This window comes from Sinohyriopsis cumingii, chromosome 11, assembly GCF_028554795.1.
Source record: "Sinohyriopsis cumingii isolate HCF-2022 chromosome 11, ASM2855479v2, whole genome shotgun sequence".
In the NCBI taxonomy this organism is placed as follows: domain Eukaryota; kingdom Metazoa; phylum Mollusca; class Bivalvia; order Unionida; family Unionidae; genus Sinohyriopsis; species Sinohyriopsis cumingii.
Window position 1 is genome coordinate 34,041,249 of NC_142971.1, and position 19,780 is coordinate 34,061,028.

Genomic DNA, 19,780 nt, shown 5'->3' on the forward strand with positions numbered 1-19,780 from the left:
ATTTAGAAGGGAAAATCTTACCCTCTCACATTAACACATGTTGATCCCAAGAGAGTATGGGATCAGACTCCTTTGAGAAGTATAAGGCCCATGGACCCTTAAGGTCTAGGGTCCCTTCAGAGGGAGGAATTACCTGAGGAAGAGAGTGAGGTGGATACGCCCAAGCTTGGAGGTGGGAGCAGTGTCCTCTTAGGGCAGAACGTGAGGCATGCCTTCTTATGAAGAAGGAGCAGCACCCTTTCCAAACCCAGAGGGAGGAGAGTAAAGTGTCCTCCCCCATGTGAGGGAGCAGTAGAGCCCTTTTCAGATCAATAGCCCAGTCACTCTAAATAGTGAACTTCACACACAGACAGTTTGAGATGAGCAGCATCTTCTCAGAGCAGGTATGCTTTAGGCAACTGGCAGATTGAGCCAGTCTGGTACGGGAGAGCTACACTTGATTGATACTAAGGAGGGATCCTTCAACAGATCAGAGTTGCCTTAACAATAATTGACAGGTCAGTGTTTACTACTTGCTGTTCATGAGAACCATACAAGCACGGTAACAGGGATCAAGCTGATACACTTCGTCTTGCCAGGCTACATGTAAACCCTGTTGGGGATTAGGAATTGGCATCTAGCACCTCAGGAAAGATGACAGGCATTCTGATCCTCCTGTTGAGTCTTCCATTTGCGACATTTCCCCTCACTCTGCAAGAGTTATCTTGGGACTAGGCTGCCTCTACCCCCAATATTCCATCACATCAATGAGACTCATCTCTCCCAATGAGAATCACAGTGTCATAAAAATAACAATGCCTTCCCGCAGCAGACCAAAATAAGGACATCCTGTTTGTCGTGGTCACCTTTAAGGAACCTGACATGGAGCAGGCTGAGTTGGTGCCTCCTTCTCTGACGGTCAGCTCAGGTAAAAGAGGCACAAGAGATCTGATCATTTTACAAAGCAGTAAATGAGGTTTACTGTCTTCTGCCATGGAATTTGTGTCCCAAGTCCTCAGGTTCCGAAAACAAAAAATTCTCTTTTAGGCTACCTCCAGACCAGACCTTTGATTGCTCCCCAACACAGTCATGGTCAGGAAGCTTTCTTTAAAGTTTGTCAAGGTTCCAAAAATGTTGTATGATGTCTGGTTGGTCCTAAATGAAATTAGTCCCAGTCTGACACCCAGTATGGCCACCACAGTAGCTATTTTGAAAAATTATGTCACTTTGCTTCCAGAATAGAAAGTCATGTTGCAATGGAGTTTCTCCGAAGACTTCTTATGATACCTAGTCAGTTCTTCATGAAAATGGTGCCACTCACACATCCAGTATGGCTAGCAATACTGCCATCTTGAGAATCTTGTTATTACTACTCCTCCTGAATGGATGGTCATATCGTCATAGGGAGTTTTGCTAAAAAAAATACTTATAGTTGGTTCTAAATTAAAATAGTGTGGCATAAACAGTCAGTATGGCCCCACAGTGGTCTTCTTGAAAATCTTGTTATCACTATTTCTCCAGAATAAATTCTCATACCAACATGAGGTTTTCACTGAAGGCTTCTTATGATGTCTGGTTGGTCCTAAATGCAAATGGTGCCAATCTGACCTCCAATGTGGCCACCACAATGGCTGTCTGGAAAATCTTACTATTGCACTTCTAGATGGCTGGTTATACTGTGATTGTGCTTTCACCAGAATACTTCTTGTGATGTCTAGTTGGTCCTGAATGGAGTGTGTATGTGTGTGTGATTAGGATTTCTAACGTAGCTTTAAAAAAATTCAGTCATATTGCTACGATGTCTGCAGTGTGGCAGTGTATAGAGATGTCTAGCACTGGGGCATCATGCTGCAGACATGTATCATGATGTCCCACCCAGTCACAATATCCTGACACCAGGCCAACCAGTCCTAACACTAACCTTTTAATGCTGAGCGCATAGCGAGGCAGCTGTTAATACCATTTTTGTAAGTCTTTGATGTGACTCAGCCGGGGTTCGAACTCACAACCTCCCGTTTCCAAGACGGACGCCCTAATCACTAGGCTACCGGAGCGGTCGGTCCTAAATGGAAATGGCATGCATTTGTGTGACCACCGTAGCAGCCATCTTGAAAATATTACTATGTTACTCCTCCATGACAGAAAGTTGTATCAGGATAGATTTGTCACCAGAAGACTTGCTATAATGTCTTGTTGGCCTTAAATTAAAAATGGCACTGATCTTGGTGCTACTTTTAAATGGAAGTCATTTTGAAATAGGGTTTACAAAAGAAGAGTTCTTATGGTGTCTGGTTGGTCTGAGATGAAAATGTTTTAAATTGACCTTCAGTATGACCACAATGTTTGCTGTCTTGAAAATATTATCATCTCTACTATTCCCAAATGGATGGTCATATCAACATGAGATCTTCACCACTTCTTAAAATACCTGGTTTGTCCCAAATAATCATGTTGCCAATGGTGTATGCAGTATGGCTTCCATGATGGCTGTCTTGTCAGTCTTGCTGTTGCTACTTTCTCAGAATGGATTGTCATATCAACATTGGACATTCACTAAAAGACTGTTAATGATGTCTACCTGGTCTGAATGAAAATTGTGCCAGTCTGACGTCCATTATACCAACCACAGCAACTAATTTGAAAATCTTGTTAACACTGATGCATATCAGTGATATTTGTAACACAGAGTAGGTAAAAGAAATAGTCTTTTCTTGAATTCTAGGAAATTATTTTTTGTTCAGTAGAGTGTCAGTTCCTTCAAGGGACTCTTGTTTGTAGCATGAAACTGGAAACACATATTTTGCTTGTCAACATGACAACAAAGTGCCCCTGACTGCTCTTTCAACTCCAGTTTTGCTACATGTATAAATTTGCTTTCACAATTTTACATTTTTCAGTTTTATATATATATATATATATATATATATATATATATATATATATATATATATATATATATACTAATTCTTCTTATGTACACAACTTGACTGAGCTTTTGAGGAATTGCACTGAAAAATGTCACATTTTTCATAGTTATATCATCATGCTCGTTTGATTTTTAAGAGTTTTACCTATACTGTACTGTTTTATCGATTGTTGATGCCCATTTGTATATTTATTGCTGTTTTCCATTCACACCACTGATTCAGAGAAACAATGCAGTTACACGTTTATTATGAAAAAGAAGAAATGCTGTTTCACAATTGTCTGCTTTTCTTTATTTCAGAGTGCAAACAGAGCTGAGAGAAGAAACAAAGAAGACAGTGGAATTGATCGACAGCCTGGAACAGCAGAGTGCCCACATGTACTATGCAGATCCTCCCATAGATATGCCTTACATCCCTCCTAACATCAACCTGTCACAAAAGGCTGGTTACCTTTACATCAGAAAGTAAGATTACCAGTAATAAACAAAAGTCAGTACAGATAATCTTTTTCAGGTCTTCTTAAAAGTGTGTAAAAAGCTAGGTTAAGAAAAACATGTAACAAAATAAGAACTGCATAAGAAGTTGATATACCAAGTAACTAGCATGCAGATGTCAGAGATCACATAGACCCTCTTTTCAGACATAAAAATTGTTCAGTCATTACCACTTTGCACTGATTGCCTTGGTTCTAAATAATTGTTTGTGTTGCTGTACCATAAATCATCAGATCTGCCCAAAATTTGAAATATGAAAAGTTCCCCTGTTCCTTCACCTATTTGCAATGTTTCAGGGTTGTGCACAGTTGATGATGTCTTTCTGTCTGTATTTGTTTTGGCAGTTGCTGTTGCTCAGTGCTTTGCATGCCAGACTCAGTCTGTTCCAATCTTGCTCAAACCAGCCTGAGCCAGCTGTTGTTGTTTTGTGTCTGGCCAGGACACTTTATTCCAGTTGCCTTGACATTAAATCAGATTCTTCACAGAAAGGTATCAGTACAACAATGGTTATTTGCAACAACCATTTTGCCTTCAGCATTCAAGATAGTCTTATGTAGTAGCCTTACCCAGTGAAATTAGTGTCTCATAGGTCAAGGTCACTCTAAATTGATTCATTTAGCACTTTATTTCCCAAAATTTACTTTTGATCTGATCTATTTCAAAAACTGAAATTTTATTAAGCAGCCAAATTGTAGAATTTACTAACATCTGTGTGAATTTGATTTTTGTGGTCCCACTGAAAGTAGAAGAGGGAATATTGCTTTGCTGCTCCCTTCCATATGTCTGTATATCCGTACGTCTGTATGTCTGTCCCAAATCTGTTTTAGCATGATATCACAAAATCTATTCATATTGGAGTCGTGTGTTTTTACATACTTTACAGTGGTCAGAGGTAGATGATCTGATTGGATTTTCAAGTTGTTACAACAATTTTTCAATAATTTACAAAGTTTCAAACTTTTGGAACTTAAGAGTTTTTGGACAAAGAACTTTTAGCACAATTAAAGCAAAGGAAATTGAGTTAGGCAAACAAACTTTTGAAGGTATATTTGTATTTATATGTATATGACCAGATTTGATTTACAGGTTATTACAGTAATTTTTAATTGTATTTTTTATGTATTTGTATTTCATTTTGACATTTATTTGTGTATACATTATAGGACAAAACCTAGTTAATACAGTTAAGCTAAAACCACTTGATATATACACATTAATTTTTGTCAGCATATTTATTTTTATTTGTACAGAAACCAGTTAGATTCTCTGACATTACAGCAATTTTTCAGTTTTTCACTTTCTTTTCTACACTTTGTAAATGTTTCTTTTGGGGAACTATAACCTTTTAGCATGATTTGGCAAAAACCATTTGAAGACGACAAATTTGGTATGCATGTTTATACGTATCTGCAGATGACTTGATGAGATTTCATAGCATTATAATAATTTTTCAAAGATTTTCAACATTTCTGAATTTTTTTACTTTGTTTTGTGGGTGGGGGTCTGCAATGGGGCATATGTGTTTATTGACAACAAATCTTTTTCTTTGTTTGTTTAAGACAACAGCTAATTGGAAACAAATGGGACAGATGCTTTTTCTTCACTCAGGGAGGAAATCTGATGTGTCAAGCAAAGGAAGAGGTATTAATCTTTTCATTGTCATTATTCATATCAGCTTAGTGATTCTTTATCAGCTGAAACACCTGGGGACATTTTTTTTGTGAAACAAAGTCCTGTATTTTCACAATATTTTAAGATTATGTAGCTTAGTTAAAAATAAATTTAAACTTGAATCACCTTGATATTGGTTCTACTGTAGCATGGTAAATTTCTGACTATTGTGAATGAATTAATTTTGATGACAATCATTTCAAAGTTTGTGGGTTTTTTTTACTGACACTTTTGAAAGGATTTAAATTGTGTATCTGGCATGACTCCTATAGTTTCCACAGAAAGATAACTGTTGGATCTTTGAATTTGTGTTTTGTAGCAACTCTGAAAACTATGAAAATTGATACTCCATGCAAAATAGATATTCAGTCAAGATATCATTCCATTATATTACCTAATTGTTGAAGGTCTTAGCTTCGGCGGTGCTCTACAGTTTCGTATTTTGCATAGGGTTAGGATTTTAAAGAAAAAGAATTTCCCTGGCTTTCCTCACTGGTTATACTGGGTATTTAAAAAAGACCTTGTATATCTTAAGTTTAATACAAAGAACCTTTAATTCCCATTATTTTGGTGTATGATTGATGGGTGTACTATGGGTTATAGAGTATACAGCTTGGCCTTACTTCAGATGTGCACCTTTCAAAAAAGTGCTAGCTCTACTTGGTCATTTTCACTTCCTGAACTTCAGAGGTAAATTGTATTAAAAAAAACGATAACTTTTTTTACATTTTATATATTTGGTAATTCTTTCATTGCACTTTCAGAAGCTGGTATTGTCTTGTCTGGCAAAATTCATTTTTCCTATTTTAATAGCTGCTATGTATAATGTACTTGAGACTAATTCAGGCTGATTTTTTAACACAAGGGAGCACTCATTTTAGTTAGCAGTGTGCTTAAATCATGTAAAATTTCCAAAAGTACAATATCCAAAGAAATATCATCCACATTACATTAATGTAGCATAGAGGTATGCCAAGATTCTTTCCATTGTGCATGTTTTAAATGCGAACTACTTCACCTTACATACGTCACTGTCTCAAAAGTACATATTAACTGGTGAGCGCCCCCTTCAGTTTTTTACATACATGGGGCTTAAGTTAGAAGGATGATAATTGGACATGGAAATGTGTCCATTTAACAACATTTATTTGAAACCCCTCCTGATTATTGATTTTAAAGCAAAGTTCTGTGGAAGAAATGCTGGATGACTGGTGCATGATTTAAGGGCAGGGCAAACCAGACATAGTCTTTGCTTCAGTGTTAACATAAAAATCTAATGACAGATTACATGGGCTTTTTAAATTTAAAACATTAAGAAAGAAATATTTATTGTCGAATTCAAAAGCACAGTAATAATTATGTACTCTTTCTGTTTTACTCTTTGTTTATTCTACTCTCTTTTTGCTGATTAAAATATGTTTTAACATTATTTTTTTTTAATGCCAAAGATTTCAAACATTCAAAATAAAATACTTATGTAAATGTTTGGTATTATCATTGGTAGGTAGATGTTAGATAATTTGAAAAAATCTTTCTTTATAAAGAAATGTATAATTCTATTCATAGTACCATATTTACTTCCTTATTCATTTTTAACTTGAGCTTCTCGTGGGTCGGTGGTTCTTCCCTGGGTTTTCCAGGGTTCTTCCTCCACCAATTATACTGGCCGCCATGTATAGCCTATCTTGTGCTGAAAATGGCGTTAAACCCTACAACAACACAACAGCAACATTTTTAACTTGCATTTCTTGTATCAAATGCCCAGTGTATCTTACATGGTTGATCTATTTTTGAAACAGATGATCCATCCATATTTCTGTGTCTCACACCCAGACTGGGAATATTTAGGTGTTTTCACTGACATCCATGCATTAATAGTCTAAGGTACATCAAATCAAATTTAGCAATAATAACCATTTGACATCCATACATCGATAGTCTAAGATACATCAAATCAAATTTAGCAATAGTAACCATTTGACATCCATACATTTATAGTGTTAGAAACATCAAATCAAATTTAGCAATAATAACCATTTGACATCCATGCATTGATAGTCTAAGATACATCAAATCAAATTTAGCAATAGTAACCATTTGACATCCATGCATTAATAGTCTAAGATACATCAAATCAAATTTAGCAATAGTAACCATTTGACATCCATGCATTAATAGTCTAAGATACATCAAATCAAATTTAGCAGTAGTAACCATTTGACATCCATACATTGATAGTCTAAGATACATCAAATCAAATTTAGCAATAGTAACCATTTGACATCCATACATTAATAGTCTAAGATACATCAAATCAAATTTAGCAATAGTAACCATTTGACATCCATGCATTAATAGTGTTAGAAACATCAAATCAAATTTAGCAATAATAACCATTTGACATCCATGCATTAATAGTCTAAGATACATCAAATCAAATTTAGCAATAGTAACCATTTGACATCCATACATTTATAGTGTTAGAAACATCAAATCAAATTTAGCAATAATAACCATTTGACATTCATACATCGATAGTCTAAGATACATCAAATCAAATTTAGCAATAATAACCATTTAACATCCATGCATTAATAGTCTAAGATACATCAAATCAAATTTAGCAATAGTAACCATTTGACATCCATACATTAATAGTCTAAGATACATCAAATCAAATTTAGCAATAGTAACCATTTGACATCCATACATTTATAGTGTTAGAAACATCAAATCAAATTTAGCAATAATAACCATTTGACATCCATGCATTAATAGTCTAAGATACATCAAATCAAATTTAGCAATAGTAACCATTTGACATCCATGCATTAATAGTGTTAGAAACATCAAATCAAATTTAGCAATAATAACCATTTAACATCCATGCATTAATAGTGTTAGAAACATCAAATCAAATTTAGCAATAATAACCATTTAACATCCATGCATTAATAGTCTAAGGTACATCAAATCAAATTTAGCAATAGTAACCATTTGACATTCATACATTTATAGTGTTAGAAACATCAAATCAAATTTAGCAATAATAACCATTTAACATCCATGCATTAATAGTCTAAGGTACATCAAATCAAATTTAGCAATAATAACCATTTGACATCCATACATTTATAGTGTTAGAAACATCAAATCAAATTTAGCAATAATAACCATTTGACATCCATACATTAATAGTCTAAGATACATCAAATCAAATTTAGCAATAGTAACCATTTGACATCCATGCATTAATAGTGTTAGAAACATAAAATCAAATTTAGCAATAATAACCATTTGACATTCATGCATTAATAGTCTAAGATACATCAAATCAAATTTAGCAATAGTAACCATTTGACATCTATGCATTAATAGTTAGAAACATCAAATCAAATTTAGCAATAGTACCCATTTGACATTCATACATCGATAGTCTAAGATACATCAAATCAAATTTAGCAATAATAACCATTTGACATCCACAGTCTTAGAAACATCAAATCGTTCTTTAGTAATGAGAAACTGATTTGACATCCATACATTTATGGTCTTATTTCCATCAAATCATTCTTTAGTAATAAAACTGATTAATAACCGTTTGACATCCATACATTGATAGCCTTAGAAACATCAGATCAAATCTAGTAATAAAATCCATTTGATATCCATGCTTTTATAGTTTCAGAAAGGCCAAATCAAACTTAATAATAAAACCCATTTGTTTTAAATTACCTTCTCACTATAACTAAGAATATGTATAAATCATTAAAGAGAGGTTAAAGTATAAAAACAACATGCATTCATGTTTTGTTCTCAATTGGGTAAAAACTTATATCTTTGCCTGACAGCCTGAAAATAACCAATGTCAAACCTGACTTTCCTAAGTCAGTTTGCACTGAGTCAATCCGAGTAGAATGTCTTGAACTGTTGTATGTTATAGCTCAGTAGTCTGCCCATTTTAACATCTGATTACTAGGCAAGAACCCGAGTTCTTGTTGTTGCATGGATAATAACGTTCCAGTATTCACAGGGAACAAATATAACATCAGCAAATATACCCATAATCTTGTACAACAGCAATCCATAATTGGTGATATTGATGTCTGTTAAACATAATTATGGGAGTGAAAATTTTGTGCTTTAGGGTTTTGTAGCCAGTTTGTTTTAAAAGAACAATGGTATGAAACAAAATGATTCTTGAAATGTAATAGTAAAGGTTTGTGTGGGTTGTGCATTGTCTGGTGAGATATTTGGATTGAAGTTGAGGTTTACATTATTATTTATGCCAAAGTGTCCCTTCTTTTTTTACCAAATGTTATTTGTATGACTAATAATAGTAGAAACTTTATGGTCTTCTTAAAATATATTAAACAAGTATAAATTCACTGACACTTAAGGTGAATTTTATATGCCAGGGGAGTCATCTCAAATTTAGATGTGTTTGCAATGTACAGTTTTGTAGTTTTCAAAGGGTTTGCTTGGGAAAAGAAAAGAATTTCCAAGATTTTCTTCACTGGTTATCCAGGTTATAAAACATACCTTGTATGTCTAAGGTATTGTTAGAAGAACTTTAAAATTTTTATTTTGGTGTATGCTTGATGGGTTATAGAGTATACACCTTGGTCTTTTGTTAGATATGCTCATATAAAAATAACTGCTAGCTGCATTTTTGCCTTCTGGACTTCAAAAGTAAATTCAAAGAAATGATCCAATAATGTTTTTTTTACTGTTTATATATTTTATGATTCATTCATTGTACTGCCAGAATTTTAGTTTAATCTGATAAATTTAATTTCCCTACTTTAGTAACTGCTAAAGTTAGTATACTTTTGACTTGTTTAGGCTCATTTACCAGTATACATTAGAATAAGTACATTCATGATGAGGAATAATGAAATTGATTGATTACAGGTTAACTAGAATGCAAAATTTCATAAACATGAAAACTCAGTAAGATTGTAATGACTATACCCAATATACAGTACAAAAATAAAATCAGATTTATTCTCTGTATCCTTTATTTTCCCTATATTCCCATTTATGAATACATGTTTTCACAATTGGCTGCCAAATAAACAATTAGCAGATTAGTCCAGCTTTCTCAAAGTTTATGTCAAGCTTGTTTCCAAAGTGCTATATTTTCATGTGTGCAGATAAGCCGATGTGTGAATTGGCTTAAGGATAGACGTTATTAGGTTAACTGAGATCTGATCTAAATGCACATCTCTGACTTCCAGTTCATTTAACTGGTCAATCACCAGTGTTCGTTACCACTCACGAAGTCAGATTTGATGACGTTTACCTTCAGTACCAGTCATCACAATACATGTATTAATAACATGGCCATTCAACCGAACTTTATGGATTCGATTTTGTACCACAAGGTCAAGGTGTGTGGGGGAAAAAAGACTGCATTTTTGTTTTATCTCTCTGCATCTGTGCCAGATGTTAGCAATAACTTGAATATGCAACTTAATTATTGTGATATCCCTTTACCTCATGCAAGCGTCTTTTGATGCCTCTACTCCATTAGCATGGAAGCGCCTTTTGACACCTCTACAAGATTCGCATGGAAGCGCCTTTTGACGCCTGCTGTAAACATCAGCCATTTTGAGCTAGTTTTCGTAGCACCACCTTCGGGGAAAACACCCCTATTAGATACTACATTCATTTCTGCGAATGACAATTACGTCAGATCACGTGGTCGCTATTCATGCACTGGTCGATATCTGCTATTTAAAGTAACTGGGTCGTAATCTCCACTCTCCAAAATGGCAGCCGTGGATTTCATTCAGTACGTACAAAGTTTTCACGATTAGAATAACAACCACGAAAGATTCAATAAATTAGGTAAAGTCTCTGATATTCATGTAGGCAGCAATTATTTTTTTTATAAATTATCAAATTCAGATGACTTAGTGATGTAGACGCAGACGAAAAACATGTAAATTTTGAGTATGGGAAATGGCAGCTACGGTTGGTCACGCGGCCTCACTGACATGACGGTGAATGAGTTCTCTCTCGATTTTAAAGCACATAAAATATTCTTCTGTGAAAAATAATTACACAGCTATAACAATCAGACTTTACTCTTAAATTTTTCCACATATAATAGATGTGTACCAAAAATGTAAAATGGTTAAAATTGCTGTTAAACGTAACATATACTACATTGCTTAACAGTTCACAGGCAGGATTTCATTCAGTACTTAACGAAGTTTTCACGATTAGAATCACAACCACGAAATATTCAATAACTTAGGTAAAGGCTCTGATATTTATGTAGGCAGCAATTAGTTTTTATTGATTATCAAATTCAGATGACTTAGTGATGTAGACGCAGTTGAAAAACGTAAATTTCGAGTATGGGAAATGGCAACTATGGTTGGTCATGCGGCCTCACTGACATGACGGTGAATGAGTTCTCTCTCGATTTTAAAGCACATGAAATATTCTTCTGTGAAAAATAATTACACAGCTGTAACAATCAGACTTTACTCTTAAATTTTTCCACATATAATAGATGTGTACCAAAAATGTAAAATGGTTAAAATTGCTGTTAAACGTAACATACACTACATTGCTTAACAGTTCACAGGCAGGATTTCATTCAGTACTTACGAAGTTTTCATGATTAGAATCACAACCACGAAATATTCAATAACTTAGGTAAAGGCTCTGATATTTATGTAGGCAGCAATTAGTTTTTATTGATTATCAAATTCAGATGACTTAGTGATGTAGACGCAAACGAAAAACATAAATTTCGAGTATGGGAAATGGCAACTACGGTTGGTCATGCGGCCTCACTGACATGACGGTGAACGAGTTCTCTCTCGATTTTAAAGCACATAAAATATTCTTCTGTGAAAAATAATTACACAGCTATAACAATCGGACTTTACTCTTAAATTTTTCCACATATAATAGATGTGTACCAAAAATGTAAAATGGTTAAAACTGCTGTTAAACGTAACATACACTACATTGCTTAACAATTCACAGGCAGGCCTATGCGTATGCGGTCGGCTAGGTAACAGGTGTTCTATTTATAGCGTGCTGCACTTTGTCACTATGCTGTACGAGGTAAAGGGATATTGATTAATTCTGTTTCATCACAGATGTGTGGAAATGAATATCTATATACTAGTAAATTTATGCTGAAAAATGTGTATTGGTTATTTAAATTTTTTAAATACTTTTTATTATCTTTTATGAAATGATAGATCAATGAAATTAGTTACTCATGAATACATATATTTTACTCAAACTGCAACATTTGAAAACCAACTAAAATAAAGTGTTTTACAATACTGTAGTACTAGCTATTTGACATGCCATGATAGTAGTTATCTCCCTTGGATGTTGTTCCATATATGATAATTCTTGAAACAATAATAGAAAATATTTTTAAAAGAAATCCCCAAAGTAATTCCACCAATAATGTTTCACTGTTAATATGAATTCGCTACTGAAATGTAAGGATAATTTGGGAAAATGTAAAGATGATTTAGAACAGTGACTGTAGGATGGTAAAATGGACCATAAATATCAATATCTCCTGAGTTATGTTCATCCATCTGATCTTTTGTAAGTCTGCAAACCATCAGTATTCTAAATCCTTTGATTTTAAGAATTGACACTTGGTTATCAGTAAGTAGTTTGAATAATTTTTATTATATCTGAGATCAGAATCTATGACATCTGTATAAAAGTATATCCTTGCTTTGATCTGAAACATGAAGGGACGACTTCAGGTAAGCTGTATCAGGTCTGTCAGCATGGAAAGCTATGAATCAGCTTTTTTTTCTTTTTTTTGGTTCTGTTTTCATTGTTTTAAAGACAAGCACATAATTTTCAAAAGACCTAGAAGAGTAGGCAATCTAGTACATGTATTTGGTTGATAATATAGGATAGTAGCTGTATCAGTAAGTTCTCGTTTTATACATCTGTTGGCATTTTTTATGTTATCCATTTACTCTGAACTCACTATTTATTTAGAGGTTCAAAGTTTGTGGATATTTCTGCTTGCTACAAATCACAAAGTTGAAGATGTCCACTTTTATAAAATCATGTCTTTCTGCACAGCTTGAAGACATGATCTTAAATCATTATGTCATCCATATTTCTTTTGTTACTTTTGTGTATCTGGGAGAGTTTAAATCTAAAATGACATGTTTCAAACTTCTGTCTCTTATTATATAATGCAAAAGAAAAAGAGGATATCTAACTATTTTGTCAACAGGAAATATTTCTTGAGTGAAGTGGAGATATTTTATTGTCACAAGTGAAATATTTCCTTATATCTACTCATAAATAGATTTTCTTTTTATTTTATATTTTTTTAAGGCAGAGACTTTCGATTTGCATGGATTTGTTTCTCCATTCTGTGTCAGTGCTCTTAAAAGCTGTTTAACTGCATCAATAAAAGAACTTCTGAAATTTTACTTCAATTTTATACCAAAAACTTTAAAAAAATTATATTATGCATATATTGTTTTGCTTTGTCTTTTTTGTCACATTAATGACTTTTCATGCAAAATTGAGGATATTTTTTTCCATTAAAAACATTTTTTGCTCTGATTTGATACTGTCAGCATTGCTGTAGTGGGGATACATAATAGAATGGTTCAGTAAGATCATAAAAACATTAAACAACAGGTATTGTGAGTTTACATGTAATGATTTTGGTTTCAGATTTTGTTTCTGCATTCAAAAGTTAGGTTTTCTATGTTAGCAAGCTTTTGGTCTAATTTAGTAACAGATGCTGCACCAAAATTTTGGTTGTCACTTAGTTTGGGTTTGTAGACTATACTAATCAATGCATAATTTCTGAATTTTTTTAAATTAATTTTTAGACTTGATTATAATTGCAATGACAGTTAAAATCACTACTCACTTTTATTACTTTATGTAATCAAGACTTTTTCATAAAAATGTGTTCCATTGTCAAGTGTAACGCATCATGTAAATTCCGTCACTGAAATGTGCATGATTCCTGTGGAAGACTAATTATAAAACCTACTTATTTTATTGGTTTTTTTGTTGTCATTCTTGATGGCACAGTCTCATTGATAACATCGTTTTATACAAGATGGTCAGTAGTCTCTAAACATTTTAAGATTTATTCATCCAGGTGCAAAAGAGAGAGAGAAAAGAAAAATAAAGAAGAAAAATGTAAATGGGCCTTTAAATGTGGAAATAAGGGTCTGAATAATACACATAAAGGAAGATATACTTTCAAAATGGAAAAAGAAAATAGTTCTTAAAGTGATATAGCCACCATCATGATAAAGATGGTATCACCACTGAGTTGATATAATGTTTTTCTCCCACTCATATATTTCAGTGTTTCACCTTAAAATATAGAATACAAATGCTTATACAGTGTCTCACCTTGAAATATACAATACAAATACTTACACAGTGTCTCACCTTGAAATGTACAATACAAATACTTGTAGAGTGTCTCACCTTGAAATATAGAATGCAAATACTTATACAATGTCTCACCTTAAAATATAGAATGCAAATACTTATACAGTGTCTCACCTTAAAATGTACAATACAAATACTTGTAGAGTGTCTCACCTTGAAATATAAAATACAAAAATACTTATACAGTGTCTCACCTTGAAATATACAATACAGATGCTTATACAGTGTCTCACCTTGAAATGTACAATACAAATACTTATACAGTGTCTCGCCTTGAAATGTACAATACAAATACTTATACAGTGTCTCGCCTTGAAATATACAAATACTTATAGTGTCTCGCCTTGAAATATACAATACAAATACTTATACAGTGTCTCACCTTGAAATATACAATACAAATGCTTATACAGTGTCTCACCTTGAAATATACAATACAAATACTTACACAATGTCTCACCTTGAAATGTACAATACAAATACTTATAAAGTGTCTCACCTTGAAATACACAATGCAAATACTTATACAGTGTCTCACCTTAAAATATAGAATACAAATGCTTATACAGTGTCTCACCTTGAAATGTACAATACAAATACTTACACAGTGTCTCACCTTGAAATGTACAATACAAATACTTATAAAGTGTCTCACCTTGAAATATACAATGCAAATACTTATACAGTGTCTCACCTTAAAATATAGAATACAAATGCTTATACAGTGTCTCACCTTGAAATGTACAATACAAATACTTGTAGAGTGTCTCACCTTGAAATATAAAATACAAAAATACTTATACAGTGTCTCACCTTGAAATATACAATACAGATGCTTATACAGTGTCTCACCTTGAAATGTACAATACAAATACTTATACAGTGTCTCGCCTTGAAATATACAAATACTTATACAGTGTCTCACCTTGAAATATACAATACAAATACTTATACAGTGTCTCACCTTGAAATATACAATACAAATGCTTATACAGTGTCTCGCCTTGAAATATACAATACAAATACTTATACAGTGTCTCACCTTGAAATATACAATACAAATGCTTATACAATGTCTCACCTTGAAATATACAATACAAATGCTTATACATTGTCTCACCTTGAAATATACAATACAAATGCTTATAGCGTCTCACCTTGAAATATACAATACAAATACTTATACAGTGTCTCGCCTTGAAATATACAATACAAATACTTATACAGTGTCTCACCTTGAAATATACAATACAAATACTTTTCTTTGTGTATTTGATTTCTCAACCTATGTAAATTTTATGAATTCTTGTTAAGCTTATGTTAGTAGGGAGTGATATGTAGCAGTCACTTTTCCAAAGGTGGCAATGGCAATTTTAATGTCATGGGTTAGGATACATAAACACATCGAGACTCTGGGGTCCAAGAAACACTTGCTTTGTGGAATATTTAACAAGTAAACATAAGTTCCTGTTTAGTATAGTGTGTTATTATTTTCAGAAGTGAAGCATTGATTTTTAGAGAAAATGTTTTGTTGATAAATCAGATCTTACATTATTCATGTTCATTGTGTCTTAAATCTGTATCAAATGAAGTGATACTGATTTCAGTTTCAATTACTCATTTTTTGCTTCTCAGTGATCCTCATATTTGCTTTTTCATGATTGATGTAATAAATTTCATAATAGAATAAAAATGATTTTTAGAGACCACTCTGCCAAGTAATAATGGTCTCTCATGATGTGTCATCACATACAACAGCTGATCTGTACATTAACATTCAGGTCCAAAACAGTGGTCTCTCAAGTTGGGATTGCTACACAAGGTCAACTGAGTGGCAGCAGTTCTAGATTCCTCAATTTAGGTGTTTTCAGTTAATGAATGGTGTATGTTGTTGTCAAGGGCTTTTGCAAATTGAAGTGGATCTTTGCACCTGGTTACTGTTGTTAAGGTGTGATGTAAAATATTGAAATTTATATAGAATACTGATATTGGTTGATTTTTACTCACTGTGAACTTTTTTTTCCGTGTCCATATGTATGTCTGTCCATACATCCAGCCTTCAATCCATCCATCCATCCATCCATCACACAATTTTGTGAACACAATTAGTCCCACAATTTAAGCTCACCTGGCCAAAACTGTCCACAAATACTTAATTGTGAATGCTCTATGGGCATCATTTTTTAACAGATTGTGATCGAATTCGGTGCATAAGCTTATATTATTGAGATGTTAGAGTGACATCAGAACATTTTAATGAGTGATTCCTGCAAGTGATTGGCTGAGCTTGTGAACACTCTAGAGGATTTGTTTTTCAGGGTGGCATATACACCTCTCCCTCAATAACTCGCATGCAATGGGATCCACAATACATAGACCGCACTATAAGCGAGGCGCGAGTTGCCGAGGGACCTTTAAAAATAGAAAAAAATTGCTTCATCGAGAAAACAATGGGGGGGGAAGACCCGTTAAGGAACTGGATTGTTTATTGACTGAATCCTCATTTTACAATCACGTCAATAATAATTTTTAATAATGCACTTTTTCTAATGAAGTTGTTCATTATTTTGTTTAAATAACATTTATTTTCAAAATGTCCAACATATGAAAGATCATTCCACCTGGTTCCAGCAACCTTCACATGTACGCGAAAAAATCTGTGTATTACATCACTGTTTTTTGTTTTCTTGATGAGTCTGGTTCCCGTAGTTGTGTTTAGTAGTATCCTGCCAAATCAGGAATCACGCAGCAGGGAACTAAACTAACTAGATACACCAACAAACAAGATTCCTTTTTTTTCAAAAACACACGACAATTATTTCATGAGACAATCGTCTAACTCGAAACTCAATTTTTGTATTGTTCAATTAGTACAAGATTAATGTCGTCATTTCATTGGAAGTAATAATGAAACTTCTGATCATCCTTTAGGATATCTCTTAGTGTTAGTTCAAGAATTCTCTGAAACTTGCTTGCCCACAATGAGAAATCGAACTCTTTATTTTACAAAGTATTCATTTAGCATGGCTGCCTTGTTATCTTTGATCACAGTTATGAAAGAGTCAGTTAATTTAAGGTAGTTTATGTTACATACACAATAATATTTATAATTTTTCGATTGATCAAATGAAGTGAGTTCACCCGACATCGACCGAGGCCACTAGATTTTGAGTTTGTTGGATTTTTTGCCTTTTAACTTCTCTTTTATTCCACCTCCTTTATTTGATTCAAAAGACATAATTAACTTGATAATACAAAGGAGGCCAGCTTTTAATTCAGTGCAACAATACAACAAATACTTCTGGAAGTCAGTTATCAAAACATGGTTGGCACCTAATTAGGTTCTCAGAGAAATGCTCGCGTACATAGCTGTTGCAGTTGATTGACACATGTTACATTTAATTACAAGAGGACACATTGCATTTATGATGATTACACTTAAAATGAACCAAAAAATAGAACTAGAACACAAATTTCAATTGATAAAAAAATTATTTAATTTGTATTTATTTATTAAAGTACTGCCTCCACTCGGCGTAAGCGACATTTTCATTGATCCATATTTCCTTACATATCGTTAAATGCAGTGTACTAGGAATGTCATTTGAAAAGAAAATGTAAAAAATTGTATGACCTATTTTTAAATTTGATATTTCATAGTGTTGATTAAAATTTCCAGGTCCTATCTACCATATTCGAAGAGCAATACATCAAAGTTTCTGTTACCAATTTTGATCACAATTTTCTTCAAGTTCAACAAATAGGGATCAGTTTTGGGGGTATTTTCTGGTTTAAAAAGTGGGATCCATGCCTGACCCCATGTTATAATTTGGTTCATGAGTTATCAAGGTGCAAGTTATCGATTGTGTGGTGTACTACATAATAATCATGACTTAGATAACTGTGTACTTTCTGAACAAAGGCACTCTTTCACAGTTACAAAATAGTTCTCAATTCATATGCAGTGTTAAAAAAAATTGTAGCAATCCTTTTTATATTCTTATTTTCTACTTGTTTATAGCATTTTTGTAATGTCAAAGATTCAGTTCTGCTGTAGTAGTTTTATGTTGAATCCATACATAGTACATAATGCATAGTAACATATGGCAAGATAGATTACTTGCCAATTTGATTATTAAAGGATAGGGACCCCAGGTGGCCATGTGATCTAAGGTGCTCACCTTTACAGATTACTGACATCTCATATATTTTTGCCTGGATTCAAGTCTCAGCTTGGCCATTGTGGGTATGTGAGAAAGCATGCAAGCAGCTTCCAGTGGGTCAGTGGTTTTTCTGGTTCTTCCTCCACCAACTATACTGGCCACCATGTATAGCCTGTCATGTGCTGAAAAACATTAACAGTAGGAAAGCAAGGGAAGTAACCTGTGATAAGCACTGATGGAAAACATAATTTGGAGTTATATAGAGTGCCCCCACTAGCTGAAAAAAAATTAAAACTGAATTTTAAAAAAATGTTATAGTTCAAGATGCATACATTACAATAAAACATGCTTTAATAATTGCATGTTATCGATTAAAATTAATCTGTGATATAAAAACTGAAAAATATTTGTTATTTAGTATTTCAGCCATTTTGAGACATTTGTTCCTGAAAGGAAATCTGATTGAAGTTATACATTAATCACCAATAAAGCACAAAAGTACTGTCTCGTGTTCATGTATCTTTGGTATGCAATTTTGTTCTGACAATAGTTTTAGAAGGCATCAGTTATGGATAAGTGCAGAATCAGATTGTTTCATGTATAAAAGTCTCTTCACTTCTGTAAATTTGTATGACAGTTATTGCCCTGTTTGACTTGCAGCTGAATTCAGTGCATGACAGAATCATGCAAATACAACTAGTCTTATGGTTTTCAATGGATTGCAATGAATCTTGGTAAATGTTTCTTTAGGATGGAAATATAGACAAATCACTTTGATCCAGCAATTTTTGTTCGAGTTATTGCTATTTTTGGCCCACCTGCCTTTTCAAAAAATTGCTGGGGACATAATATCCACACTTCCAGCCACTTGTACATTCATCTGGATTTCACACTTTCCTGTTGGCGCACTACCTTTAAACCATTTCAGAGATTAAGAGATATACCTTTGTATGCATATACATCATCACTGGAAGGCATGTCACATACCACATTGGAGGTCCATTCTTCAAGGTCAAGAATATGGCTTGGTATTTTACATTTTCCCTCATACTTTCACTTCCACTTCCACTCTACAACTTTAATGCAATTTGAGATTAAGGAATGA

General features: G+C 33.4%; 1 protein-coding gene across 5 annotated transcripts in view; it reads left to right on the forward strand.

Annotated features, from left to right (window-relative positions):
* The window catches only part of LOC149787888 (DCC-interacting protein 13-alpha-like), a 147,867-nt gene that overhangs the window by 53,833 nt on the left and 74,254 nt on the right, over nt 1–19,780 (forward strand). For all 5 annotated transcript variants that reach the window (XM_089974133.1, XM_089974135.1, XM_089974134.1 and 2 more), the window contains exons 9-10: nt 3,206–3,370; nt 4,960–5,041. In XM_089974133.1, coding sequence (XP_089830259.1) covers nt 3,206–3,370; nt 4,960–5,041 — 247 coding nt within the window. The remainder of the gene's footprint in view (nt 1–3,205; nt 3,371–4,959; nt 5,042–19,780) is intronic.